Source organism: Phyllobates terribilis, unplaced genomic scaffold (assembly GCF_046119375.1).
Source record: "Phyllobates terribilis strain yellow unplaced genomic scaffold, ASM4611937v1 Scaffold_2__4_contigs__length_985480577, whole genome shotgun sequence".
NCBI lineage: Eukaryota > Metazoa > Chordata > Amphibia > Anura > Dendrobatidae > Phyllobates > Phyllobates terribilis.
The window spans coordinates 453,770,129-453,797,125 of record NW_027362762.1 but is presented as its reverse complement, the minus strand read 5'-3'; the positions used below and the strand labels follow the sequence as shown (position 1 = coordinate 453,797,125).

Genomic DNA, 26,997 nt, shown 5'->3' with positions numbered 1-26,997 from the left:
GATAGGGGAGAGACAAGTTACATGAATTCTTTGGAATCCTGGGGGAACCGTTACTCAGGGTGACCATAGACCATGTGCTGCAGCTTCTCTCAGGCACACAGGGGTATTGACCCTCAGGCACAGACACATAGGTTGTTTCACTTGCTAACCAGACACACTTGACAAGAGTCCTCATAAACTGTAGAACAGTAGCATTTAATAAGAAGCTGCACAGCCAGTGCAAGTTAAGTCTTATGAGCAACAAGCTCCAGTGACAAACAGTACAGTTTTCTTAGCAGCACAGCAGTTCACAGTCATCCCAGTACAGTACAGGACTGCACATTTCTAATGCAAAGGCACATTAATGAACACAGCATTCTTTACAGCACAGTAAGATGGAGAGGAGGGGGGAGGGTTTGCTGAGGGAGATGATCCCAGTGACACAATTTCTTCCAGTCCTTATCTTTCTGCCTGACAATACTCTGCACTGTTAGTTCAGGAACTCTACCTGACCTGTGCTTAGCTTCACTCCTGACTTGAATCCTTTTCACTTGCAGGGGCGCTTCTGTGAGATACAGGACACACACACCACCTTTCTCTTCGGCTCCAGCCAGACAGTAAACAACTTCCCCACAATCCCCCTGGGGTTCTGCTAAAACACTCCCCTTCTCCTGTGACTGTGTTAACCCCTCTAGTTGCTGGATGTTTCTGAAGAGAAAGGTGTTGTGTGTTCTGTATCTCACAGAAGCGCCCCTGCAAGTGAAAATGATTCAAGTCAGGAGTGAAGCTAAGCACAGGTCAGGCACAGTTCCTGAACTAACATTGCAGAGTATTGTTAGGCAGAAAGATAAGGACAGGAAGAAATGGTGACACAGGGATCATCTCCCTCAGCAAACCCTCCCCCCCTCCTCCATCTCACTGTGCTGTAAAGAATGTGTTCATTAAAGTGCCTCTGCATTAGAACTGTGCTGTCATGTACTACTGGGAAGACTGTGAACTGCTGTGCTGCTAAGGAAACTGTACTGTTTGTCACTGGAGCCTGTTGCTGATAAGACTTAACTTGCACTTACTGTGCGGCTTCTTATTAAATGCTACTGTTCTACCGTTTATGAGGACTCTTGTCAAGTGTGTCTGGTCAGCAAGTGAAACAACCTACGTGTCTGTGCCTGAGGGTCAATACCCCTGTGTGCTTGAGAGAAGCTGCAGCACATGGTCTATGGTCGCCCTGAGTAATGGTTCCCCAGGATTCCAAAGAATTCATGTAACCTGTCTCGCCCCTATCTGAACCTAGCGGCGTGTGAGTAACAACAATCCCTTTAAAGAAAGAATGGATGTGGTTATGGTTCCAGTAAACTCTATTGGACCATGTGTTAAATGCAGAAAGCACATGGATGAGAATGTAGCCTCACTGATGCAACGGAAACAGAGGGACCTTACTGATTGTTATGGGGTCTGTTTGGAGTCTATTTTGTGTCAGTTTTTAGAACAGAAGAACAAGTTCTTCTCGTTTTCTTCTAGTCTAAAATCCGACATAAAAGGAAGCCTGACGGACCCCCACAATGAATAATGGGGTCTCTCTGCTCCTGTTTGCATTAGTTATGTAACAGAGCCTTTTTACACATTAATTCTGTTTGTTTTCCTCTAAACTGAACAGACAAATGGAAATGTGAATTGCGATTTATGACAGCAACTGTTATAGAAGTCCCCTGCCTGTCACTGTGGCAGTAATTACTCTGCCAATCACTATTATGGCTGTCACTCACCATGGTTACATGTATGTGAGCTGTCACAGTTATGGGAGCCCCCTGGCTGTCACTGCCGCTATCACTATTACAGGAGCCCCCTGGCTATCACTGTTATGGGGGCACCCGTTTATTCTTGCAGGGCAGCCGCTATTATGATAGTAACAGTGGCAGCCGGCTGTCATCGTTATAACTGTACACTAGCAGCCGGCTGTCATCGTTATAACTGTACACTGGCAGCCGGCTGTCATTGTTATAACTGTACACTGGCAGCCGGCTGTCACTGTTATATTGACTATTTTGAGTATTTGTATACGTCATTTGCTTTGCCCCGCCCACTTAACCATGAAGATCACGTGTCAGCATCATATGACCACAACAGGAACTGCCGCTAGTCAGGCGCTCCCGGTAACATGGAGTGGGTGAGGCTGGCGATCTTGCTCGGGATCGTGGTGTCCTGCGGGGAGGCCTTTCAGGGAAGAAAAGATCCGCTGCCATTGGTGATCTGGCACGGGATGGGTGAGAAGTGTGGGACGCTCTTCTCTGGCACCTGCTTTCTCTTCATTACTGCCCTGCCTTGCCATAACATGTATTTTCAGGTGACTCTTGCTGCAACCCCTTCAGTATGGGCGGGATCAAGAAGATGGTGGAGCAGCAAATCCCTGGCATATATGTCCTGTCCCTAAAGATAGGAAGCACTATTGCTGAGGTGAGAGTCCGCCATGCGGTGTGGTGAGGGGATGCCCGGTGTGCTGCCGCGCCCTGCACTATATCTGTGCTGGTTAGTGGTAGGAAATGCCTGTGCAGCTGGATGACCTGTCCGGCCTCTTCATACTGTCACTGAAACGAGTGACGGCCACAAGATGTCCGATCGTACAGCAGTGGTGGACCTGGGGCACAGCCCAAATGGCTCTGATTAGGGGGGTTGTCCACTTGTTATATACTGTATTCACTGGTGTAAAATAAAGATAACTGATACCCCCCGCAGCGGCGCCATTCTAATGTCAGCACCTGGACTCCCGGGGATAGCAAGGCGTAATGTCACGTGAGCGCTGCAGCCAATCAGTAGTCTCTTATGGACTACGTCACTTACACTTATCTTGGATGAACCTCAGATGTCTGAAGACAGTGAGAGCGCTGCCCATTAGTGGCCGCTGATTGGCTGCAGTGCTTACCAGCATAAGAATGTCACACCGCCACCTAACGCCATCGTTGGAACGGTGTCGGTGTGCGAGGGGAGCATGTGTTATTTTTAGTTTACATTGGGGAATATAGCACTTTAGAAGGAGTGACTTCGCAGTGAGCTGCCGCTTTAAAGTGCAATCTGCATCATATACACAACTGTGAAACCACTGCTGTCCGCTTAGTAATCCTTTCCTGCTAGTTAGGCCCTGCGTAGACTCTCGGCTCTCCTGACCGGTCTGTTTCTGTAAATACTTGTACTCCTTATGGAATAAAAATGCCGGAGTGATTTTTTCTTAGAACGTAGTTATTCCCCCTAGAAATGCATGGATAAACTAAGACTTAGGTTTAATGAAACCTGCCTGATGGTTCAAGGGCAACATGAAATGCCAAAAGGTGCTAGATGATGTAGATGTTTGATATAATTTCTGCCATGGTGTAAATTTTTGCAAATCTGTTGTGTGAGTAGATAGCACTTGTGAAATCTGTGGTTTCTGACCACAACTATCATCCAAGAGAAGACTTGCACACAAAATAGAATAATAGATGAAGGTGTGCTAACTTAACCCCATACATGTTCCATGTGTTTCTACCTAAAAGCACTTGTTTTCACAAAAAATTTACTTATGTCACTTTTCCATTCTCTAATACATCATGGCAACTTTTACTTGATAAGTGAGCGCCATCAGTTTTCATGATTTCTACTTAAAGCTCATCTGTCAGCAGGATTGTGCTGAGTAAACTACATACACTGTCAGGTTGGCGCCGTTACACTGATTAGAATGATACCTTTGTTGATGAAATCTGTCCTGTGGTTCTTGTGTAATCTTTACTTTCAGTTTGGAGATAATGATACGCTCGTGCTTCGGGGCGGCATTTGGGGAGGGCTTTATCTGGTGCTCTGCTTACTTATTTATCTGTATGCTATTATGATAGCTCACTGACCTGACTCCTATTTTACATAGTGTATCTAGTAATGCGGGGCTAGGTAAAATAGGAGGCAGGTCAGTGAGCTGTCATAAGAGCATAAAAATGAATATGTAAGCTGAGCACCAGATAGAGCGCCCCCCACAGGCCGCCCTGAAGCATGGGCATATCATTATCTCCAAACTGAAAGTAAAGATTACACAAGAACCACAGGACGGATTTAATCAACAAAGGTATCATATTAATCAGTGTAATGTCGCCCACCTGACATTGTATGTAGTTTACTGAGCACAATCCTGCTGACAGGTGCGCTTTAACAATATGGCCTATTTCCTAACTTGATTCGTGTGTGTGTGTGTGTGTGTGTGTGTGTGTTTTTTTTTTTTTTTATATCCCTAGGACATGGAGAACAGCTTCTTTCTGAATGTGAATAAACAACTGGATATGGTTTGTGAGCAACTTGCAAAGGACCCCGGACTTCAGAATGGTTACAATGGCATGGGTTTCTCACAGGGTGGGCAGTTTCTGTAAGTAATGCTTATTAAATTTGTAGTTTATCATTTTTAGAATGTGAAGTTTGCTTGCACGTCCCCTAATGATAAGCAGACCACAAGAGGGCTGGGTTCAGGGACCCTCTTGACTGTAAGCCATTATGCCCTAACGATGGGCATGCAAACAGGGTTTGTGCAAACTATGCAACTCCTTCTAATTTCAAAGATTATCTATTGATTATGGAAAAAATCTAAAAAAAAAAATGACAGAAGACGAAATTATAAGACGTTTCTGAAATATATCATTAGCAAATGAGATTCTTTCCATTAATATTACAGCAATGCAGATTTTACTTTCAGTTCACTAGCATGAGCTCCAAATCTGGTGAGATTCTCTTGTCTGGGAGATGCCAACTGTGAGGGGCAAACGGATTGTATATAGCATCCAAATGGTAAAGTAGAGCCTGGTGCTGAGATCTGGAAGGAGTTTGCCTTTGTCAACACACTGCTCCATAGAATATAATGGTAGAATGAGATGTAGATACCGTATATTCCGGCGTATAAGACGACTTTTGAAGACTGAAAAATCTTCTGTCTAGTCTGGGGTCGTCTTATACGCCGGTAATGCTTTTGAACTTTCAGAAATTGACATGCGGGGATACTCTGGGGGTGTTAATAAGCTGCCGTGGCCGTATCCCTGCCATGTCGGAGTTAATATAAGGTGGAGGGAGTTAAAATACGGCGGCGGTAGGTCCAGACAGTCAGCGCTTCTGTGCTGAAACTGACACATCGCTGCGTATTCCCAGCTCTGGACACAGCGCAGGGCTTCTGTGCCGACAGCTTTCACTTGTCACAGAAGCGCTGCGCTGTGTCCGGAGCAGGGAAGTTCGCATCGCTTCTGTGACAATATATGAAAAGCCGGCAATTCAGCAGCGGCGTAAGCCGGCACCCGACAATTTAGAATAGAAAGAATAGAGCTTCACACATAGATTAGATAGATAGAAACATGTCAGTCACATATATATGAAGTACAGTGACAGTATTGCTTACTGTACTTGTCATTTAGTGTAAAGGATTTATTAAAACAAATAATAGTGTTTTCATGCACTGTCTCTTTAAAAAAGCCGGCCGGCAATTCAGCAGCGGTACCCGACAATTTATAACAGAAAGAATAGAGCTTCACACATAGATTAGATAGATAGAAACATGTCAGTCACATATATATGAAGTACAGGGACAGTGCTGGTTACTGTACTTGTCATCTAGTGTTAAAATAACGGATTTATTTAAAAAAAAATTGGCGTGGGGTTCCCCTTAATTTTAGTCTCTAGCGGAGGTTAAGCAGACTGCTGGGGCAGATGTTTGAAGCCTGGGAAGGGGGTAATACCCACGGAGCTTCCCAGGCTACTAATATCAGCCCCCAGCTGAATACCTAGCCTTTACTAGCTATTAAAATGGGGGATCCCAAAAAAATGACGTGGGGTCCCCCCTATTTTAATAGCTAGCAAAGGCTAGGCAGACAGCTGGAGGCTGATATTAGTAGCCCAGGAAGGGTGCCATGAATATTGGCCCCCTCCCAGGCTAGAAACACCAGCCGTCAGCCGCCCCAGAAATGGCGCATTCATAGGATGCGCCAATTCTGGCACTTAGCCTCGCGCTTCCCACTGCCCTGTAGCGGTGGCAGTGGGGTAATAGGGCTGGGGTTGATGTCAGCTTATAATGCCAGCTGACATCAAGCCCAGGTTAGTAATGGAGAGGCGTCTATAAGACACCCCCATTACTAACCCCATAGTCAAAGTTAAAAAAAACACAAACACCCAGAATAAAGTCCTTTAATTGAAATAAAGACACAAATCTTTATTGTTCTAAATTAAACCATACTTACCATCACGCCCATTCCAGCTGAAGCCAACGATCTCCTGCAATAAAAGAAAAATAATAAAGCAACCTCATCCTTACCTTTCCATGGTTCCCAGGACAGCTCCAGCTCTGCTACATCGAGATGACAGGCTGGACCGCAGCAGAACGCTGCCATCCATCCTGTCATCCCGCCATCCCGCAGACACTGAGAAGCGCAGGCATGCTTGCGCTCTGCAGTGTCTGGCTGTGACGGCATCCAGATGAGCCGACAATGAACTCAGCTCACCTCCTGGACGTCCGTCACTGACAGCGTGGGAAACTTCTACTGCGCATGCGGGGAGCAGGAGAATTTTCCCACGCTGTCAGTGACGTGCATGAGGTGAGCCGAGTTCATTGGACATGATCTCGGCTCATCTGGATGCCGTCACAGTCAGACACTGAGGAGCACAAGCATGCCTGCGCTTCTCAGTGTCTGCCGCATGGCAAGCTGAACGGCAGCGTTCTGCTGCGGTGCAGCCTGTCATGTGAATGTAGCAGAGCTGGACCGGTCCTGGGAACCATGGAGAGGTAAGGATGAGGTTGCTTTATTATTTTTCTTTTATTGCAGGAGATCGTTGGCTTCAGCTGGAATGGGCGTGATGGTAAGTATGGTTTAATTTAGAACATTAAAAAATTGTGTCTTTATTTCAATTAAAGGACTTTATTCTGGGTGTTTGTGTTTTTTTTAATTACTTTACTAGAAATTCATGGTGGTCATGTCTAATATTGGCGTGACCCCATGAATTTCGGGCTTAGGGCCAGCTGATAATGCCAAGCTGGCCCTAACCCCTTTATTACCCAGTGAGCCACCGCACCAGGGCCCTGGATGAGTTGGGTACAGCGCCAGAAGATGGCGCTTCTATGAACGCGCCATTTTCCGGGGTGGCTGCGGACTGCAATTTGCAGCGGGGGGGGCCCAGAAAGCTTGGGCCTCCCTGCGCTGCGGATTCCAGCCCCCAGCTGCCTAGTTGTACCTGGCTGGACACAAAAATAGGGCGAAGCCCCACGTCAACATTTTTGGGAAAAATTAATTACAAAATTAATAATTTAGGGACTGCATCTTTATTAACCCCTCAATTGTCATTTAGTGTTAAAATAAAGGATTTTTTAAAAAGAAAATTGGCGTGGGATCCACCATCATTATAGTCTCTAGCGGAGGTTAAGCAGACGGCTGGGGCAGATGTTTGAAGTCTGGGAAGAGGGTAATACCCACGGAGCTTCCCAGGCTACTAATATCAGCCCCCAGCTGAATACCTAGCCTTTACTAGCTATTAGAATGGGGGACCCCCCCAAAAAATGACGTGGGGTCCCCCCTATTTTAATATGTTTGAGTGACAGTTTTCCTGCTATATACCTGCATGTCATAAGAATTTAAATTAAAAAAAGGACCATGTTAAATTCAAATCTGTTTTTTTTAAATTTTTACCGGTGTTTGGTATGCGTTGGAAAAGGGGTAGTCTTATACGGTGAATATATCCTAAACTCGATATTTTAACAGGAAAGTAGGGGGGTCGTCTTATACACCAGGTCGTCTTATACGCCGGAATATACGGTATATATTTTCATCTAAAGAAAATCAAAACCTGATGGTCACTCACCATTGTATGTCTAGGCAGTGAATCCACTAAACATAAGTTGTGCTGACATTTTCATCACCTCCTGCCAGTAGCTTGAATTTATTAAGCCATATATTGGCATGTCCCTGTATGTAATGAAGCAAAGAGAAGAGGGGGGTACAACTGTTTGTAAAGGGTTAATCTGCAAAAGGAGGACATAACTACATCTAAAGGCTTAACCCTGCAGGAAAGGGATGTAGATGTTTGTAAAACGATAGGCAGCCTGTAAAGTGTTAATCTGAGTCCTTACCCACATAGTGTACACAAACATCCACAAGAGGTTGTGACATGATTTGGTTCAGTTGCTGCTTGTAGTCACCCCACTCCTGTTGCTCCATAATACACAGGAGCCCATCTCACATTGTGTCTTCATACTAACTCAGTATGAAGTAAGACAGGAGCACTAATCTCTGCTGAAGTCCCCTAGTCTCTCCCCTACACATTTGTATATCAGAAGCTAGAATTTTTTTTCACAGCTGTCAAAATAGAGTCCCATTTGTCTCCCCTTCTTAAAGGGCCAGAGTTCTTATCACTAAATTTTAGGATTTTTTTTTTACTGTACATCTGTTTTTATTCTTGTTTTCTAGGAGGCGATAGGTCCTTTTGAAAGGCTTTGTCCAGTCCCTTTAATTTTCACCAAAAGCTCCTAATGCTATAAAATAACAAACTATTATTTTTCTTACTTGTATCCTGGCCTCCAGTGATGTTTTGACATGGACAAGTAACTAATAGTCTGTAGCAGACCCAACACCAATGTCACAACTGCTGTGGTCACATACCTGTGGCGAAATGTCATCACTGGCGACAGAGATACAAAGACCAGCAGGTGAGCCAGAAGCCGCCCAAGAAGGTGAGTATTACTCCCTTTACTTTATACACTTGGAGCTTTTACTTAAAACATTTCAAGGAGCTGGACAACCATTCTTAAACTCACTGATCCTTCTGAGTTCTTACAACAATCCAATTTCTATGTAGAATAATAAAGATCTAACATGTTGGATTTCTCACAATGATATGCGGCCACAAATCTCCTTGTGTGCCGCTGATCTTCACCTCCCTTTTGTGGACCTGTAGGCTCGTCTGAGCCACATTTGTGCTCCTGGTGAGTTTGGACTGATAACTCCATCTGATGACAACTCTAAAATTAGTTTTTCTTCCACCAGATTTAAGTTTTAGTTTTTTTTTTCTCTATCTAAAACCTTGCATAATTACTAAAAACTAGCTTTGGTTCGTTACCACATTTATATTGAACATAAATAATAGAAACGTGTCTGTACGTTTGTGGCTAAACCAGTTTTTCTTTATTTCTGTGCAGGAGGGCTGTTGCTCAGAGATGTCCTTCACCTCCTATGAAAAATCTTATCTCATTTGGAGGACAGCACCAAGGTACATAACAGACACACAAACCTCCTGTACAAATTTGATAGCTATTTGCCAAACTTTCTTTTGCTGGCAGCCATCCACCCTCACTCTTCCATGTACAAGTGCTCAGCATGACCAAGCATTAAGGGCTCGTGCATGCGACCGTAAAAATCGGGTGAGTGCTATCCATTGTTTTGACGGATGGCACTCTTCCCCATGTTATTCTATGGGCCATGCACCTGTCTAATTTAATTTCTTATTTTCCTCTTGCAGCATGCACTGGTTCCATCCAATTATCAGATCGCACTCCACCCTTTGTCTATCAGTCATGTGAACCTAGCCTAAGAGAGCCGCTGTTACTCCTTTTTTGGGGCAGCTTATCTCCCAGAGAACAAAAGGATTGGCCATTGGAAATGTGACAGGCCTGATCTTTCTCTCCCCTGACATCAGTCGGGAGGCCCCCATGCACATTACAATGCCGGCTGATCCTGCTGACATCGGCTGTTCGGACAGATTTAGTCTGTGTATGTTGACCTTTAATTTGTTAAAGGGATATTCTTGCCACTTAAAATGATGACATCGCAGGCATAAAGTATGACACAGCAGACACAAGAAAAAATTTAAATCAAGAGTGAGGGAACAAGAGACACCAAGAAGTCAAGGGATCAGAAAAACGCTAATCAATGTCCTACTGCACGATAACAGGATGAAATGGATGTCAGATTATACACATGTAAATTTAATTCTAAAACTGCACACGCTTCATTATATTACTTCACATTGCTGCATATGCCATATCAATTTCACATCCACTGGCAGTTATAGGGTTACTTTCATTGTATTGGTGTCTGTCCCTGCTTCTTTTTGTTCTGTCACTAGATGCACAATTGGCACGCCTGTGTGACATTGCCAGGGGCGTGCCTGCTTTGCCGCGGGATAAACCAGTGCTGTTAGTGGTGCCCGATAACAAGATGTTTGCCATACACATTCCTCATTCTATAAAATGCCCTTCCTGCTCCTCGTCGCTCTCTGAGGAAGTAGATCGCAAAACATGACTGAGTGCCTGGTGGGGGACAAGAAGGCGCCTATCAATTTGACCCACAGATCTAGATGCTACTCTTGGCCTCTAATTCTTTGGGTCCATTTGGGTTTTATTTTTTTGTGTTCCTGTGCTTTTCCATCCTGAGATATGGCTCCCTCTCTATGTAGAAATGCCATCTCGTTCCGTGAATTTGACGAGCGGTCGTAACCACACCCTGGCTCCTTCCCAACTTTGCCAATTTTGGCAGAACTGCTTTAAACTGGCCAACTGAAAACGCCTAGACATTTTTTGAGCAAGTTCATGTTGCAAAAAAAATGTTGCCATTATTCAAAGTGTTTTACAGTTTGATGTAACTGTCCCACCATAAGTTTAAAAATGTTACCCCAAGTTTCAGGTTACAATTTTAGTTCCTTCAGTCATTTTATACTACCTAATAATCCACTTGTAGCCTGCTCCTAGATTCAGATTTAGCCCATAAGGGTGTCCATGCAAAAATGCTGCTGCCTCTGCTCTATCCTATGAACTAGCACGGCTACAGTGCATTTTTCCCTTCTGATAAAGCCTTTGTGCTGACTGTGGTCTTCCCCCTGCTTCCGAGACGGACATCCCAATTTCTGCTGTGGATTTGCTGCCAGAGTGCACTTAAACCCTATTCATGTAAAGTGAAGGCTGACTTTTGTCAGATTTGGCTCTGAAACCGTGCTATGATCTGTTAAATTGGACACGTGAGCAGGGCATTATATGGAGCAAATACCCCCCAGCTTTTGGTGAAAACCTGTTGAGCATGTAATGGTGTGTATAGTTTTATTAATTACTTTGGCTTTATCTCTAGGCGTATATGGCTTTCCTCGATGTCCTGGAGAAAGCTCCCACATTTGTGATTGGATCAGAGAGACTTTAAATGCTGGTGCCTATACCAAACTTGTGCAGGAACAGTGAGTATGAAGAGCTGCTTTATTCTTTTTGGAAGCTGTTATGGTCATTGGTAGTTATCCCCTATCAAAAAGGTATTATCCTAATAACCCTTTATTGGTAAATGTCAAACTAACAACTGATCTGTGGGTCTGACTGCTGGGAAATCTACTGTTCACCAGAATGGGGCACTTTTATCCGCATTAGAAAAGAACTGAAGTGAGGCGCATGACTGCCGCTCCATTCATTTGCTATGGAACTGCCATAGTGCAATCACTACTTTTTCTTGCACTCCCCAGGAAATGAATGGGGCAGTGGTTGCGTATGCTCAAATTTTCCAATGGTGAGACATGGATATTGTCAAATAACAAGCAAGAGATCTTTAAGATTTAACCCATCAATGGATCAGAAATCTGTCTTTCCAGATTATTCAGTAAAGTGTAAAATAAGAGACAAACTTGTGGATAGATAACTTCTACATATGGGAATACCCCTTTAAATGGATTTTTGTAGACTTTAGGATCCTTAATAGTGATGAGCGAGTATGTTCTGTTCAGAGTATGCTCGGGCCGAGCTCCGAGTATTTATAGCTGCTCGGTGATATGGTTGAATCGCTCCCGTGTGCATGATTTGCAACTGTTTGACAGCTTTATTACATGTGAGGAATGTGTAAGAAATAGACATTCCTCCCATGTAATAAAACGGTCAGTCGCAAATCATGCACACGGGAGCGATTCAACCATATCACCGAGCAGCTATAAATACTTAGGCTAAGTCATCATTATCAGATTATGGAGGTCTGACACTTTTTATAGCTCCTCCAGTGGCCAGATGTACATAGCGAACAAACCCCTGGAGAAAGCTAGATGCCAAATGCACGTCTGGGTAGGACAAAGGGCACAGCAGGCACTGCACTTTATACCAGGTACATAAAACTATAGCCGCCATTCAATTCTTGCTCCTACTTGTCTATTATATATGACTAGTCTGCAGGACACAGCAATTTCTCATATACGCCATTGCACTTTATTACTGCATTCATTTACTATCATTGTTGCTACAATTTGGCTATCTTTAGTATAGTATTGCTGTGGACTGCCCTCGCTGCTATATATTTTGGGTTAACAATCATGTAGGCAGTGGTTTGTGTGTTCATTTGTAGTTAATCACGTTTTTGCTAAATAATCATTGTTTCCGCATGTTTACTGCATGATTTGTGTATCCAACCAAAGGGTATGTGCACATGTTTCAGACTTTTCTGCTATATATACTGAACATTGGTGGGGTGCTAGGTGACTAATCCCCCGATGACTTGATATTAATGACTTAAAGGGGTATTCCCATCTCCAAGATCCTATCCCAATATGTAGTAGGTGTAATAATAATATTAGCAAATACCTCCAATTAGAAATGTATAGTATTTTTGATTCGCTATGCCACTTACTTCATGTGCAGGCATCACAGGACCTTAGGTATCCATGGTTACGACCACTAGCAGCTAGCTAACTGTCACTTTATCAGTGGACGTAACCATGGATATCCAAGGTCCTGCACATGAGGACAGAGACATAGCGAATCAAAAATACTATACTACATTTCTAATTGTAGGTATTTGCTAATATTATTATTACACCTACTACATATTGGGATAGGATCTTGGAGATGGGAATACCCCTTTAAGTCCTGGTTATCACCCTTTAAAAATTGTCAGGAGTATTAAAGCGGGTGACAAAACCATGGTGCAGTTGACTTTAGTAATCATCAGCTTTTATTTTGTAAGGCTAGTTGAACACTGAGAAGAATGTCGATACTGCTGTGTTACTTATGTCTGCATTTGGCATATTAACCAGCAAGTTATATTTCTACAAAATGCTCAGAATGGTTTTTTCAACACAATCGTACTGCCCCTGTGCTCAGATTACAACACTGCCTGGACCCCCACCAGTATTGCTTCATGCTGCAGAGATGTGACTGCTGCTGCCAATCATCAGCTGTAATGGATGGTTTTGTAGGAAATAAAGTAACATGTCTTTTCAGTTTGGTACAGGCAGAGTATTGGCATGATCCTCTGAATGAAGAGCACTACAGAAATGGCAGCATTTTCCTAGCGGATATCAACCAGGAGCGTGTGAGTTTTTGTTCTGTCTTTTGAATACATGATCAGGAGCAGTTTATGTGCATTCAGAATAAGGGAAATGTGTCACCATATACAGAGACATCACTCATGTATTCCCAGGGGAAAACATAGGACAATATGGCCATTTTTTTTTGCAACTCTTTTTCACGCCTTGTGTTTTAAAGGCAGTGGGCACCTTTTGAAATTTATCAATCATTAGTTTAAAAGATTGGTCTGGCGTAAGATATAAGGGTTACGAGGTTAACCCTTTAGTGACCACCAATACGACTTAAAACTGACCTTAGATACAAGTGAAAAGTATCCCCCAAGGTGACAATCCAGCAGCTGTCAGCTGTACAGTCATGATCAGTGTTGGCTCCGACCATGGGCGTTTAACTGCTTAGATGGTGCTGTCAATAGTGACTACTGTATGTAGATGGTTAACAGAGTATGTGGCTTCCTCTTTGCCCAATCAGCATCCTGAGATCATGATTGTGTGCTCCTGATGCTTCCCTTGGCAATTCTGAGTCAAATAACGGCCTTAGAGTCTGCTGGCTATAGCTGCCTGTTCAGAAGTTGGCAACATTTAGGTGGTAAAAATAGTATTTTTCTTCCTTGTCATTCCACTTTGCATTAGTTCCTGAAAAGCACCTGAAGGGTTAATAAACTGACTGACAGCAATTTTGAATATGTTGAGGTGTGTGGGGGGGAGGGGGCTGTTTTTAAAAAATGGTAGCACTTTTGGGGGTTTTCCAATATATAGTTCTCCCAAAGTCACTTCAAGGCTATGTGCTCAAGATGCAGAAATGCTCCGGATTTTTTCCTGAGCATTTCTGCATCTCCCCTGGCAGAAAAAACGCATGCGGATTGTACATGCGGATTGTACATGTTTTTTCCTGCCAGGGAGATGCGGATGTGAAGCGTTCTTCACTTGCATTTCCGCATGCGGGTTGTTAAGCGCTTTCCATTGATTTTAGCATCACTTGGAAAGTGCTTGACAACTTGGTCACACTATATAAATCCATGCAAACGGCATGGATTTATATAGTGTGACCTTAAAGAATGTTTAAAAATTAAAAAATAAATCTATACTTACCTTCTGATGGCCCCCGCAGTCTTGCTTCGCTCCGTTCTCCCTTGCCGGCAGCTCGCTGTACACTACACTGAAGGACCTGCCGTCACATGACTATGATATCAGCGCAGGTCCTTCAGTCCACTGCGATCTGCCGGCAAGGGAGGACAAGCGCCACGGGGGCCATCAGAAGGTAAGTATAATATTTATTTTTTATTTTCTTTATTTTACAGGTTCTATGGTACCCGGGTCCGGAGGAGAGTCTCCTGTCCTCCACCCCCGGGTACCATCCGCACATTGAAACGCTTGGATTCCGCATCTACAGATCCAGTGATGCGGAATCCATGCGTTCCAATGAAAGTTAATGGTGGCGAAAACGCAGCGCTTCCCCAAAATAATTGGTAGTGCTGCGGATTTTTCCGCAATGATAATCCGCAGCAGAAATTTCCGCAGCATGTGCACAGCACATGCGGATTATCATTGGGGAACATGGCAGGCCTTCTACCATGCGTTTTTTAAGCGTTTCTGCAGCATTTTTGCCGCTGCGGAAACGCTTAAAAAAACGCATCGTCGGCACACAGCCCAAAACTGTATAAGTCCCCAAGAAAAAAAAAATCAGTTTTGTAAATTTCCTTTGAAAAAAAAAGAAATATTACTACTACAATTTTAAAGCTTTTAACATCCTAACAAAATAAAAGAATATTTTACAGATGGTGCTGCTGTAAAGCAGACGTGAGGAAAATTGTTAATTCATTAACTATTTTGTGTGGTATGACTGAATGATTATCCCTTTAATCCAGATAAAGTTTAAAAATTTAGAAATGTGTCAAATTTCTGATATTTTGTTCATTTATAAAAATATCAACCTAAACTTACCATTATCATAAAATATAATGTGTCAAAAAAAACATCTCAAAATCACTGGGATATATTTTGTACATAATTTTGAGAAATTTGGCCCAGTCACTGAGGGGTTAATCTGCCATTCAACAAGCTTAAGCCGACCATAGACATTAGATGTCTAGTGTGTATGGCTATTGGACGAACAATGCTGTGGCCGATTATTGGGCCCTCTGCCACCTCATCTGACTCTCCCATAGACAGGAGCACTTGCTTGGTTGAGTGCTCTCGCGTTCCCAAATATAAAATGTCGGCTAAACCGGTCACTGATATTAGTCTGTTTATGGGGGCCTTCACAGACTGATAGTACATAGATTCCACAACACTCCTATGGTACGTAGAGGCTGTAGAAGCCAAGCAATCCAACTTTCTTGCTCTTCACATGTCAATCTGGCAGGTGAGCTTAAAATAGGCATGGGCAAAAGTTTTGAGACTGACAAATTTTTGGTTTTCACACATTTTTCTACTTCCATGTTTTTTGATCTCTTAGCCATGGTTACTGATGTTCATTTATAACCATTTAGGGTATGTGCACACGATGCAGAAATGAAGCAGAAAATTTCTGCATCATTTCTGCATCTCCCTGGCAGAAAAAACGCATGCAGATTGTGCATGCGTTTTTCCTGCAGAATACATGCGGATCCACATGCAGATTCACATGCGTTTCCGCATGCAGATTGACAAGCGCTTTCCAGGCGATGTTAGCATCACCTGGAAAGTGCTTGATAACTAGGTCACACTATATAAATCCATGCAAACAGCATGGATTTATACAGTGTGAACCGAGAGCGTGTATATACTTACCTCCGATGGCCCGCGCTGTCCTGCTCAATCTGTTCTCCCGGCTGCCGGCAACTTTGAATTGAAAGACCTGCCGACGTCAGCGTCACGTGACCCGTCACATGACTCTGACGTCACCGCAGGTCCTACAACTCACTGCAAAGTGCCGGGAACCAAGCGGGAGCGCTGCGCGGGCCGACAGAAGGTAAGAATACATTATTTTTTATTTTATTCTTCTTTTTACAGCTTTTTTTAATGGTACCTGGGTGTGGATGAGACTCTCCTCTCCTCCACACCCGGGTACCATCCGCACATTAGAACGCACCAATTACGCAAGTACAGATGCTGTCTTGCGGAATTGGCGCGTTCTAATGCAAGTCAATGGCGGCGAAATCGCCGCGTTTCCGCAAAATTAATTGACATGCTGCGGATTTTTGACCGCAGCGTTAACGCTGCGGAAAAATCCGCATCATGGGCACAGCACATGCGGATTTCCATTGGGGAACATTGCTTCCCTTCTACCATGCGTTTTTCATGCGTTTCCGCGGCGTTTACGCAACTGCAAAAACGCCGCGGAAACGCATGAAATACGCATCGTGTGAACACAGCCTTAATAAGTTTTTACACTTTTATTGACAAATACATCATGCAATTCCCCCCGGCATGCTTGATATCTGCTTCTGGGCCAAATCCTGACTCGTCACAACCCATTCTTGACTAATTAGTGCTGGCAGTTTTTCACAATTTGTGTCTGTTTGTCCATCGCTTTTTGAGGATTGACAGCAGGTTCTCAGTGGGATTGATATTGCATTTTCCTGACCATCTATTCACTAAGCATAATAATGCAGAGTTAATTCAGATTGCCACCATTAAAAACTGAAGCTGCAAACTTTGTGAAAACCAAAGTTTGTGTCAGTCTCAAAACTTTTGTCTCCAACTGTACTTATTAGTTATTTTAGCATGTATTGTGTTTTTTTTTTTTCTTAATTTATATTCTGTCTTAACAGGGTCTAAATGAGAGTTACAAGCACAATCTACAAACTCTGGAAAAGTTTGTTATGGTGAAATTCCTCAAGGACTCCATGGTGGATCCTGTAGACTCTGAGGTTCGTATAAGTTAATATTCTGAATAATCCTAATGATTTTAATTCCTCAGTCTTGCCCTCATGTTAGGAATGTTCACTTCTGATTTCTTCTTCTTCTAGTGGTTCGGATTCTATAGACCTGGACAAAGCAAAGAGACGATTACATTACAAGAGAGTTCTCTGTATACAGAGGTAATGGTCTAAATATTTATATTTTAGCACCTTCCAAATTTTTGCATAAAACTCTTTAGATTTGTGTTGATGTATTGGCTCTAAGCCAAGTGCAGCGGCGTATTTTAGTTTACTTTGTGATACAAAACATATTTTCATATATATTTCTTATTTGGTTATTCAGTGTAAGGATTAATTTACATGAACTGACCAGCGGCTCTAAACTACTGCTGTTCAGTAAATATTTGCTGATCGTCGGTAGTTTAAAAGCCTCTTTACACATTCTGACTACACAAAATGATGATGCCACTCCTCTGGGCAGCACAAGTCTTCTTTACTTAGGACAATGCGCTGCCGAGAACAATGATTTTTAATAAAGCTTAAAAATCATTTCACCCGACAAACAAGCATTTTGTTTATCAGATGATCAGCCGGTTACACTGCAAGGTTATTGTTAATAGAGCTTTCCTAGGTCTACTAATCTTTCAGCCTGAGATTTTTATCTGTAGATGGAGGCTCCTGGTTTGGTCAGCAGATATACGATTGTAGGTAGCAGAAACGGGGCATTAGCTACTTCTAGCATTGCTACAATGTAGGAAGTTTACACTGCAATACTTGGATTGTTTTACTTGCCAAAACATACATTTTTTTTTGTAGAATTCATTGGGGACACAGTACTGTAGATAGATATAGGCACTAGCTAGAAAAAAATAGTATTGGCTCTGACCAGTAGGCTATCCACTCTCCTCCATAATAAGGCAGATCAGTTCTGGGGCCAAAAGCAGTAGGAAAGCAAATCTAACCCTAAAGGAGCAACATGTCAATTAGGGGAAGGAAATCCCAAAGATATCAGGACAACGGACCTCAGGAGAGGAAAAGAATTAAAGGGGTGGAATTTGTGTTCCCCATTCAATGAGAAAGGGCTTTTACGGTGAGTACAAAATTGCAATCATTTTTATTAACAACATTGGGGAACCAAGTACCGTGAAACGTTCAAAAGCAGTCCTATAGAGTTGGGAAGAAAGTCTGCATTATAGATTTTCCTATCTGGTTCACAGCGGACTGCAGCACCATACAACTTAGAGATCTTGTCATGTGAAAAAAATACTATTAATCTGCAGGTTAATAGCATTCTGACACACTGTGGCACCCGCACTTAAAGCGCCGCCACCGGGAGCATTCAATGTTCAGCCACAGGGGCGGCGTCGGCACAGTTTCAGTCACCGCTCTGTGTATAGGAGGCGGCGGCTGTAACCGCGCTCCTGGCACTAACTGACAGCAAACTTGGCATTAGGGCCGGCTGTCAGTTTCCTTTAAGCCTGCAATAGCAGAAGCCTTACATGAAGTGAGCCTGAGCAAGAGAGTACAAATTACCTGAAGGATAGTCTGCCAGGTAGCCAAAACTAGGGGACAGTTCCAAGCTTTAACGCAGTGGGCCTCACCCTTATGAGAAGACTTGCCTACTAGCACAGAAAAAGCAAGACTGGGATGTCATCTGACTGACTTACTTAAGAACTCAAGACCAGAGAAGAAAAAGATGTAAGTAGAGCAAACTAGTTTCAAGTAGTGACCATCAATTAAACCACAAAGGTCCCTGACTTGACACCATAAGATAAAAATCAATGGTATACACTTGCTGCAAAAATTCCCACATCAAGACAACCATCTATGAGACCTTTTCCAGAAGATTCTTGGAAGAAAAGTCCACTCTCCTGGGTTTAGGGTCCCTCGACTGGGAAAAAAAAAACATGGAAATAGTGTAGATGGGGTGCTTCCCACTGGAAGATGCTGAATCCTGACAGAGCAGTGAAAGTGCAAGGAAGATTAGTGTTGGAGCACAGCTTCCTCTGGAGGCCAAAGGCCTGGAACGGAAAAATGGAGAGCTTTATGGGCGAGTGTGACTTTTTATTGTGTATTCTATAGTAGATGGGCAACCAGTGCAATGATTTGGGAGAATGTAGCGGCTGGATAGAAATGACCCTTGCTGCTGCATTCAGTTTAGTATGAGGGAGATGCATTAGTAGAGAGTTGCAGTAGTCCAAATGAGAATGATTTAATCCTGATAATGCGCACTGAGGCTATGTGCCCACGATGCAGAAATGAAGCAGAAAATTTCTGCATCTCCCTGGCAGAAAAAACGCATGCAGATTGTGCATGCGTTTTTCCTGCAGAATACATGCGGATTCACATGCGTATCCACATGCGTTAACGCATGTGTTTCCTCATGCGGACTGACAAGCACTTTCCAAGTGATAGCATCACTTGGAAAGTGCTTGACAACTAGGTCACACTATATAAATCCATGCAAAAGGCATGGATTTATATAGTGTGACTGTAAAAAAAAAAAAAAAAGCTATACTTGCCCCCGATCCCCCGCCGCGTGTGCTGTCGCACTCGTCCTGGCTTCTTCCGGGTTGCCGGCATCTCGCGAGACAGCCTGCGGTCACATGACCGCGACGTCATCTCAGGTCTTGGAAGATAAGCGCTGCAGGGGCCGCCAGACAGGTGAATATAAACTTTATTATTTTATTCTTTTTTTTACAGGTAGAATGGTACCCAGGTCTGGATGAGAGTCTTCTCTCCTCCAGAACTGGGTACCATCCGCACATAGAGATGCATAGAATCCGCTTGTACAAATGTACAGACACGGATTATATGCGTCTCAATGCAAGTCAATGGCGGCAATTCCGCTGCGCTTCCGCAAAATTAATGAACATGCTGCGGATTTATTTGCGCTGCAGAAACGCTGTGGAAAAATCTGCAGCATGTGCATTGACATTGCGGAATGCCATTGGGGACCATGGGGTGCGGATTACCATGCGTTTTTGATGCGTTTCCGCTGCAGAAATTCCGCAGCATAAACGCATGAAAAACGCATCGTGTGCACGCAGCCTGACTATACGGTTGAACCGGCTCGTCACTTCTCGATGGAGTTGGCGAGGAGGCACACTGTCACTGTGAATTAAAGGGAGTCTGTCAGCACAAAATGACTGTTGAAACAAAGTACAGGTGCTTGGTGCTTCACAGCGGGGCCAAACCTTTAAATACACCTTCCCACCTGCTTGGTTTTCATCTATTTTTACCCCTCTCTGGCACTATGAAGCCAGAGCTGACAATCAAAGAAAAAGGGTGGGAGGGGGATTGAGGAAAATAAGCAGGTGGTAAAGTGTATATAAATGATTGGCCCTACCATGAAGCACCGAGTGGCGGGACTTGAACAGTAATTCTGTGCTGACAGAGTCCCTTTTAAAAAGAATATTGCACAGTGAGCATGCGTTGGAATTGACAACCTGCACATGCGCAGTAGGGCAGGGCCTAACCCAGCCCCTGAAACAGTTTCAGGGTGGGGACAGAGGCTGTGGTGATGAGACCCCCTGATGATGTCTTGTTTGAGTATCCCAGCATGCACTGTGGATTTTCAAACAAGAAGTCTGTAAGGCTATGTGCCCACAATGCAGAAATGCTCTGGATTTTTTCCTGAGCGTTTCTGCATCTCCCTGGCAGAAAAAACGCATGCGGATTGTACATGTGTTTTCCTGCCAGGGACATGAGGATGTGAAGCGTTCTTCACATGCATTTCCGCATGCGGGTTGACAAGCGCTTTCCAAGCGATTTTTGCATCACTTGGAAAGTGCTTGTCAACTTGGTCACACTATATAAATCCATGCAACCGGCATGGATTTATATAGTGTGACCTAAAGAATGGTAAAAAAATTATACTTACCTTCTAATGGCCCTTGGAGTCTTTATTCGCTCTGTCCTGGCTTGCCGGCAGCTCGCGGTACACTGAAGGACCTGCCGTCACATGACTAAATGACGTCAGCGCAGGTCCTTCAGTCCACCGCGATCTGCCGGCAAGTGAAGACAAGCGCACCGGGGGCCATCAGAAGGGAAGTATCATATTTATTTTTTATTTTATTTATTTTTTTACAGGTTCTATGGTACCGGGTCCGGAGGAGAGTCTCCTCTTCTCCAGACCCGGGTACCATCCGCACATTGAAACGGATGGATTCCGCATGTAGTGATGCGGATTCCATGCATTCCAATGCAAGTCAATGGCGGCGAAAACACAGCGCTTCCGCAGAATAATTGGTAGTGCTGCGTTTTTTTCCCGCAATGATAACCCGCAGCGGAAATTTCCGCAGAATGTGCACAGCACATGCGGATGATCATTGGGGAACATGCAGACCTTCTACCAAGCGTTTTTTAAGCGTTTCTGCAGCGGAAACGCTTAAACGCATCGTGGGCACACTGCCTAAAAATAAAGCAATTAGAGTAGAGAGGGTACAGTAGGGCCTTTTTAATTAAAAAGTATATTAGAAAAGAGATTAGAACAGTCAGTGAGAATCGGCTCTTGGTTAGATGGATATTGTCTCTACTCCAAGGCTAGTTAATACCTTTACCTAATCTGTAACTATGTTACTTTCCTCTTATTTGGAAAAAGAAAAACTAAAAACTGGTATGTAAAGTGGTTTTAATAAAAAAAAATTATTTGATTCAGAAAAGATATAAATTACATTAGAGACCTCAATTTTAGTTTTGGGCAGGCCTTTAAAAGTGACAGTAAGAGTTTTTGCATCTTCAAAGGTTAAGAAAATTATGGATTCTAGAGCTATTTTTGAGGTGCACGTGACATGAGCACACGAGTGAGTGGATGTAGGGAGTGAAGGAAAAAACGGAGTCAAATATAACCCCAAGACAATGAGCCTGCTGCATGAGATTATAGTAGACCTACCCCTGAAAAAAAAGTATCTGGTTTAGGTAGGTTATTAGAAGGAGGAAACTCAAGAAGTTTGGTTTTGTAAAGGTTTAGATAGAGGGAGGACATAATGTTAGAAACAGCAGAGTAGACATAGAGCCTGAGGTTGAGAGACTCTGAACTGAATGGAGGCGAGGGTGTATTTAGCATGACCAAGGATTTTATGATCCGTGTAAAATTTAAAATGATTTCTTAACACAAAGTTGGGAACTGAGACGATGACGAAGAGTGGATTGATGGCCTGAATGTAGTAGCAACAGGAGCTTTGACCTCTGGTGTCTATCTTTCTAACCACAAGGAATTACAGGGGCATTTTGGCAGCCATATACACTGCTCAAAAAATTAAAGGGAACACTCAAATAACACATCCTAGATCTGAATGAATAAAATATTCTCATTGAATACTTTGTTCTGTACAAAGTTGAATGTGCTGACAACAAAATCACACAAAAATCATCAATGGAAATCAAATTTATTAACCACTGGAGGCCTGGATTTGGAGTCACCCCCAAAATTAAAGTGGAAAAACACACTACAGGCTGATCCAACTTTGACGTAATGTCCTTAAAACAAGTCAAAATGAGGCTCAGTATTGTGTGTGGCCTCCACATGCCTGTATGACCTCCCTACAACGCCTGGGCATGCTCCTGATGAGGTTGCAGATGGTCTCCTGTGGGATCTCCTCCCAGACCTGGACTAAAGCATCCGCCAACTCCTGGACAGTCTGTGGTGCAACGTGACGTTGGTGGATGGAGCGAGACATGATGTCCCAGATGTGCTCAGGTCTGGGGAACGGGCGGGCTGACACACTCCAGCCACATGAGGTCTGGCATTGTCCTGCATTAGGAGGAACCCAGGGCCAACTGCACCAGCATATGGTCTCACAAGGGGTCTGAGGATCTCATCTCGGTACCTAATGGCAGTCAGGCTACCTCTGGTGAGCACATAGAGGGCTGTGCGGCCCTCCAAAGAAATGCCACCCCACACCATTACTGACTCACTGCCAAAACCGGTCCATGCTGAAGGATGTTGCAGGCAGCAGTTCGCTCTCCACTGCGTCTCCAGACTCTGTCACGTCTGTCACATGTGCTCAGTGTGAACCTGCTTTCATCTGTGAAGAGCACAGGGTGCCAGTGGCGACTTTGCCAATCCTGGTATTCTGTGGCAAATGCCAAGCATCCTGCACGGTGTTGGGCTGTGAGCACAACCCCCATCTGTGGACGTCGGGCCCTCATACCACCCTCATGGAGTCTGTTTCTAACCATTTGTGCAGACACATGCACATTTGTGGCCTGCTGGAGGTCATTTTGCAGGGCTCTGACAGTGCTCCTCCTGTTTCTCCTTGCAGAAAGGCGGAGGTAGCGGTCCTGCTGCTGGGTTGTTGCCCTCCTACGGCCCCCCTCCACATCTCCTGGTGTACTGTCCTGTCTCCTGGTAGCGCCTCCAGCCTCTGGACACTACGCTGACAGACACAGCTAACCCTCTTGCCACAGCTCGCATTGATGTGCCATCCTGGATGAGCTGCACTACCTGAGCAACTTCTGTGGCTTGGAGAGTCCGTCTCATGCTGCCACAAGTGTGAAAGGACAACCAACATTCAAAAGTGACCAAAACATCAGCCAGAAAGCATTGGTACTGAGATGTGGTCTGTGGTCCCCACCTGCAGAACCACTCCTTTATTGAGGGTGTCTTGATAATTGCCAATAATTTCCATCTATTGTCTATTCCATTTGCACAACAGCATGTGAAATTGATTGTCAATCAGTGTTGCTTCCTAAGTGGACAGTTTGATTTACTTGGAGTTATATTCTGTTGTTTACGTGTTCCCTTTATTTTTTGAGCAGTGTAGGTTGCTCCCCTACACAGACCAGTACTGAGGAGATAGTCCACCTTCCTGTTGAAACATCAAGGGAAGGGTGGAACTTGCGCAGTCTGCATCATCGGGGGCGGGTCAGAGATGAACTGGAGGCTTGCATGTTCGGGCCTGCTGGCAGGATGGAAGTGTGGGCAAAAATTTTATTACAGATAGATCTCCGGAGACCCCTTGTCTCCACTATTTCTCTCCCCCACCCTCTTGCTTGACAGTAGCCCAAATGGCACATAGGGCTGGAATGCCACTGTGCGATAGAAAAAGCTAGCCGAGGTTAAACTGATCTTTCTAATTTCTAAGAGAGTGTAGTCCAATAGGGGGCCCCAACAATTTTTTTTCCAACTGGTGTCAGTTTCATAGGGGGTGGGTCTTTAAGACCTTGGCATTGTGTTAACCAATGAAGTTAAAGAGAACTTGTCTACAGCATGTCTAAAGGTATCTCAACAGTAAAGCAGGAACTCTGCATTTAATTTTTTTTCTGATGCTTTATCAATTTTTCTTGTCATAGGATCGTTTGGGTTTGAGAGAAATGGACAAGGCTGGGAAGTTGGTGTTTTTGGCTGCAGATGGAGACCACTTGCAGTTTTCAGAAGAATGGTTCAATGAGAACATCATACCATTTATCCATTGACTTTTTTTTTGTATTGAGACTGTTTTTGGCAAAAAGCATCTAATCAATTGCACTGGAGTAGTACTTTTACTACAGTTTAGCTGATAGCAATAACCGGCATTAATCTGCAAATAACACTCCCTCCTTTTACTATCTTTACCAGGGAAGTTTTAGAGTCCCTCATGATATTGTTTTAACTGCTGTAGCTGTGATTCTAGTCTTTTGGCTATATGAAATTTCCTGTAATGCCTTGTTTAGAGGGCTCTAACATTACTGCAAAACCCAACTGAGGGCTCATGCAGGTGGCTGTGGATCTCTGTCTGATCACGGACCGGCTGTGGGGTCTCCCGACTGGAGCATGACTGCTTCATATAGTATGGCAGTCACGATCAATTCGGGAGACCTTGCAGCCAGACGATGCATTGTGGTCCTCATGAGTGGTTACTCTGATTATGTACAGGTCAAATAGCTATGCAAGGATGCATTTATACAGCTATCTCTATGCTCTATTACAGCATATAGTTGTAATAAGTCACTACCTAGTACTCTTCGTGGCCATTTTTTTCAGTATACAGCATTTAAAAAATAAACAAAAAAAACCTCATTGATCAACATACAATTGGGTACGTTAGATTTTAATGTGTCTAATTCTTTGTTTCAAAAGGAAATTAGTAGGTGCCGGAAGATTCTGGGAAATCTTATTTACATCACTGTATGGGAAAAGACATCTGAATATATGGAAAACGTATCCACGTTTTAAACAGGACTAAATCTCTAAGTATTGACTACGAGGGGCAAACATAAAAGGGGAGCAGAAGACGTGTAAAATATTTTATCTATTCAAAATAAATTAAGGCATATTTGCATAGGCAGCTCTGTGCAAGGCTGGAAATGATCACCGCATTATCCAGATTTTACAGGAACGCTGACGCCTGTGATTGTTGAGTTCTTCTAACTGCTTCAGCCAGAGAAACATTCATTGACTAGCTGCATCAGTTAGGTGACAAGACGAGCCAATCACTGCATTCTGTGTTGCTGTGCTATCTGGACGGCGCAGTCATCGCGGCCGGAGCTTGCACCAGGGCTGTGGAGTCTGTATAAAATGGACTGACTCCTGAAATATATAAGTTGTGTACAGTAATACAATGCAGTATATGCTGTAAATGTTTCCATACAAATTTGTGAAATGTCTTGTGTTCCTGATCTAAGCTTTTAGTTGAGATGAATCTGTGCTGCACTTTATGTACATGCTCTGTAGTGAGGCAGGGTCCCCCACACTAGGCAGAATGAGGAATTTTTATTCCAGTTACAAAATGAGGTGACAGGTCTGTCTGCATGATCACTGTTCCATTCATTCTCTATGGGGCTCCCGGAAAAAGCTAAGTACAGCGCTCTATAGCACCATAGGGAACAAATGGAGTGGTGGTCGAGCATGCGCACAGTCACTCCATTCAATTGGGGATAAAAGTTCCTTGTTCTGCTGATCAATGGTGGGTTCCATCAGTTAGTCAGTTCCCACAGATCAAGAAGTTATCACCTATCCTATTGGGTATCACTTATTGTGTGATATATTGTCTGGTGAAAACAAGTTCACTTTCATGATGTTGTATTGTTGAAAGCAACTCTCCCCCCACACCCCATAAAAACAAAGCAGACATTTTTTTTTCCTTTATTTTGAATCTTTAATAAAATGCTTGATTTGTAAACTTGTGTATTCCACAATCTGTGCAAGGACTGCTTCCGTTCCCTTAATATCAGAGCAGAACCTGCTTACAACATATTGGAAATGTTCAGTACACATTGGCATTATATTAGTTTAGGATCAGTACAGAAGTGACAGGCCAGGACAGTAATTCAAAGAGGGAAAACCATTGCATATTTCTGAAAATACTTATGTATAAAAAGTAAACCCTGGAAGTGCTGAAAAGCGTCGGCCAATAGTCAGGAGTTGTATTATTCCCTGTGCATGGAATGAACAAGATCCATTTGCAAAGTGCTCATTAGCTATTTAAACTTTGGTCCAATTAACATTTTACCGGTCATCCAGCCACTACCCAGAATTAACGTTTGACAGTCAGAACCTCTCCCTTTTAATTGGCACAGGAGGGGTAGGACAGCAGATTAGCATAAGCAGCTCTCAGTGGACTTCTGGCACTAATTAGGTGTGGTACAGTAGGACATTATCAGCATGGAGCTGTGAGGATCGGGTCTCTACCTACAGCTAGAGTAATCCTCAAGAAAGAAGCAGCAGAGAGAACACAGAGGGCTGGAGAGGACATTGTGTCCAGCCCATGTCACTGCAGACGGGTTACTGCTTCTACCCTGCTATCTCCGTCACTGTGGTCACCAGCTTCTCACCATTCCAAACAGTCTTGAACTGTTCTGGTACCGGAAACTCGCTCTGCAATAAAGCCAAGTACATAGTTAGGATATAGAACAGAAGAATTAGCAAGCAGACGATAGATGGTAGCTTTATCCATTT

General features: G+C 43.6%; 2 protein-coding genes across 5 annotated transcripts in view; one reads left to right on the top strand and one right to left on the bottom strand.

Moving 5' to 3' along the window:
- The first annotated feature begins 2,054 nt into the window (after positions 1-2,054).
- On the top strand, positions 2,055-26,221 carry PPT1 (palmitoyl-protein thioesterase 1). Its single transcript, XM_073665619.1, has 9 exons — positions 2,055-2,240; positions 2,321-2,430; positions 4,230-4,357; positions 9,152-9,222; positions 11,073-11,175; positions 13,190-13,280; positions 17,028-17,126; positions 17,226-17,297; positions 24,414-26,221. The coding sequence occupies exons 1-9, from the start codon at positions 2,135-2,137 to the stop codon at positions 24,534-24,536; spliced, it is 903 nt and encodes a 300-aa protein (XP_073521720.1). The 5' UTR covers positions 2,055-2,134; the 3' UTR covers positions 24,537-26,221.
- The window catches only part of CAP1 (cyclase associated actin cytoskeleton regulatory protein 1), a 31,553-nt gene continuing 30,728 nt past the window's right edge, over positions 26,173-26,997 (bottom strand). For all 4 annotated transcript variants that reach the window (XM_073665615.1, XM_073665616.1, XM_073665618.1 and 1 more), the window contains exon 13: positions 26,173-26,916. In XM_073665615.1, coding sequence (XP_073521716.1) covers positions 26,833-26,916 — 84 coding nt within the window. In that variant the 3' untranslated portion in view covers positions 26,173-26,832. The remainder of the gene's footprint in view (positions 26,917-26,997) is intronic.

Excerpts from the sequence above, each read along its gene's own strand:
- PPT1 (XM_073665619.1), top strand. The coding sequence starts at position 2,135 with ATGGAGTGGGTGAGGCTGGCGATCTTGCTCGGGATCGTGGTGTCCTGC. Across the intron at positions 4,358-9,151 it reads TCACAGGGTGGGCAGTTTCT|GAGGGCTGTTGCTCAGAGAT; the intron begins GTAAGTAATGCT and ends ATTTCTGTGCAG. Across the intron at positions 17,127-17,225 it reads TGGATCCTGTAGACTCTGAG|TGGTTCGGATTCTATAGACC; the intron begins GTTCGTATAAGT and ends TTCTTCTTCTAG.